Source organism: Sinocyclocheilus rhinocerous, unplaced genomic scaffold, assembly GCF_001515625.1.
Source record: "Sinocyclocheilus rhinocerous isolate Xijiao unplaced genomic scaffold, SAMN03320098_v1.1 scaffold908, whole genome shotgun sequence".
Classification (NCBI taxonomy): domain Eukaryota; kingdom Metazoa; phylum Chordata; class Actinopteri; order Cypriniformes; family Cyprinidae; genus Sinocyclocheilus; species Sinocyclocheilus rhinocerous.
In genome coordinates, this window is record NW_015663508.1 from 264,193 (window position 1) to 266,137 (window position 1,945).

Genomic DNA, 1,945 nt, shown 5'->3' on the forward strand with positions numbered 1-1,945 from the left:
CAGATGGACTATTCTGACGATGTCTTTCATACTTTTCTGGGCCTTGACAGTGTAATTTCCTTTGCAGTCAATGGGACAGTCACAAGCCTACTGGTTTTCATCCAAAATATCTGAAATTGTGAACGTCATGGGGGTAAGTGATTAATGACAAAATTTTCATTTTGGGGTGGAGTATCCCTTTAAAGGAAGCAATATGTAGATTCATAGGAGCTGTCACCTCATCATCAGAATCATCTCCAAACACAGAGGGGCGGGAGAGAGGGGCAGATTTTGATGCACTCTTCCGGGGCAAAATGAGCCCATACCTGAAATGCACAAAGCATGAATACAGCTTAGTATCTACTACGTAGGATGGTTAATTAAGACTTAGTTTAACACTTTCATCATCTTCTTTTTTAAACAACCACTGTCTCTGCTGAAGAAAAAAAAAACAGTTAAAAGCAGCCTATGCTGGTTGGCTGGTCTTAGCTCGACTCCCAGTCTGGTCATAGCTGGTTTTAGAGGGGTTTTGACTAACGTTAGCTGGCCAACCAGCTAGAAGCAGCTGAAGGCCAGTTTGACCTAAACTGAGACACCAGATTAAACCAGCTACGTCCATTTGAAAGCAGTTAAGGCCATTAGCGGTTTTAGTAAAATGCAACATGTAAATAGTTTCTTTACTATTTATAATGTGGGTAATGTGATCGTATGCTCATGTGTTTTGGGGATAGCAGTATTAGCTCATTGGCTCGCACCATTCTGATTAGCTCATTCTTATCAAGATACTCTTTAACAACATGCTTACACAAATATTGTACAATGTCCGTCGTTATACACAATAAATTGTTTAACTATGTCTTGTGTAATTGGACAAATTAACTGTAAGTTAGCATGGGGCACTTACTGTTTACCAGAGCTCGCCATCTTTCTTCGATAAATAACTGGCGTATAGCAGATTCGATAACTTAAAATCGATTCAGCGTAAAAACAACAAAACAGAAACGGAAGGTAATTAATCACAAGTATTTTACAAAACAACGATAAAAATAAATTACTCTTTGCATGATTATAAATGAGCCGTAATGATTCCGTTTACATTGTTATGAAAGTGTCGTATGTGAATTGAATGAAGTTCCTTTTACAAATTTGACTCTTGGGAGTGTCCGTAAAACGTTTCACCAATAGAACATGTATGTTTACAATTATAAACATGCATGATTATTGGCTCGGCATGCATGTTTATAATTGTGCATGAATTAAGTTTAATTATTTTTAATAGCTGAATCTCAAAGTAAATATAGGATTTTTAACTGCGGCACCACCAATTTTTTCCCTACAGTTTCACCATTTAATTGATTTTAATGGAATTTGGAGAAAATAAATTCAAGAAAATGTAAATATAAACAGTTAATATTTATTAAAATGAATAATGATTAAAATACAGTTCATATGACAATACATTTAAGCTATTTCCATATACAAGACAAATATTCGTATGCTAAACATGAAACGCTATTGCTGAAACTGAACTCTTCAACAAGATACAGAACATGGGATAGAAAAGGATAAAGCGTATATTATTCAATTACTGGTTGTAATGGGGAAGTTTCATATACACAAAATGAAGTGGTCGGGTGGTAAACCAATTTTTTTTTATTTTATCAACGAATTTAAACAATACTGTAATATGGTATATACATGTAAAACAAAAAAAGCTCTCAGGACTTCTAACATTATCTGCAAATTTGAAATAGACAAGTAAACTGTACCGTCTTCATTATTTTTGTTGTTTTATTTATTTATTTTATGTTTTCTTTCTTCCTCTGGCTAATTTTTTATTTTACTTGTAATCTTGTGTACTGATGGCATTTATATGCAAAGTTGTATTTCTCTTACTGTTATATATGTTCATATGCAATAAAATTTAAAAAAAAAAAAAGCTACATAGTTAAAAAAAAAAAAAAAA

General features: G+C 33.3%; 1 protein-coding gene across 1 annotated transcript in view; it reads right to left on the bottom strand.

The window, feature by feature from the left end:
• LOC107728953 (nuclear speckle splicing regulatory protein 1-like) overlaps window positions 1-1,021 on the bottom strand; it is a 6,054-nt gene extending 5,033 nt beyond the window's left edge. The window contains exons 1-2 of the mRNA XM_016539291.1: window positions 884-1,021; window positions 218-305 (exon numbers count right to left, since the gene is read on the bottom strand). Of these exons, the coding sequence (XP_016394777.1) occupies window positions 218-305; window positions 884-903 (108 nt within the window). The 5' untranslated portion in view covers window positions 904-1,021. The remainder of the gene's footprint in view (window positions 1-217; window positions 306-883) is intronic.
• Between the last annotated feature and the right edge of the window lie 924 nt (window positions 1,022-1,945).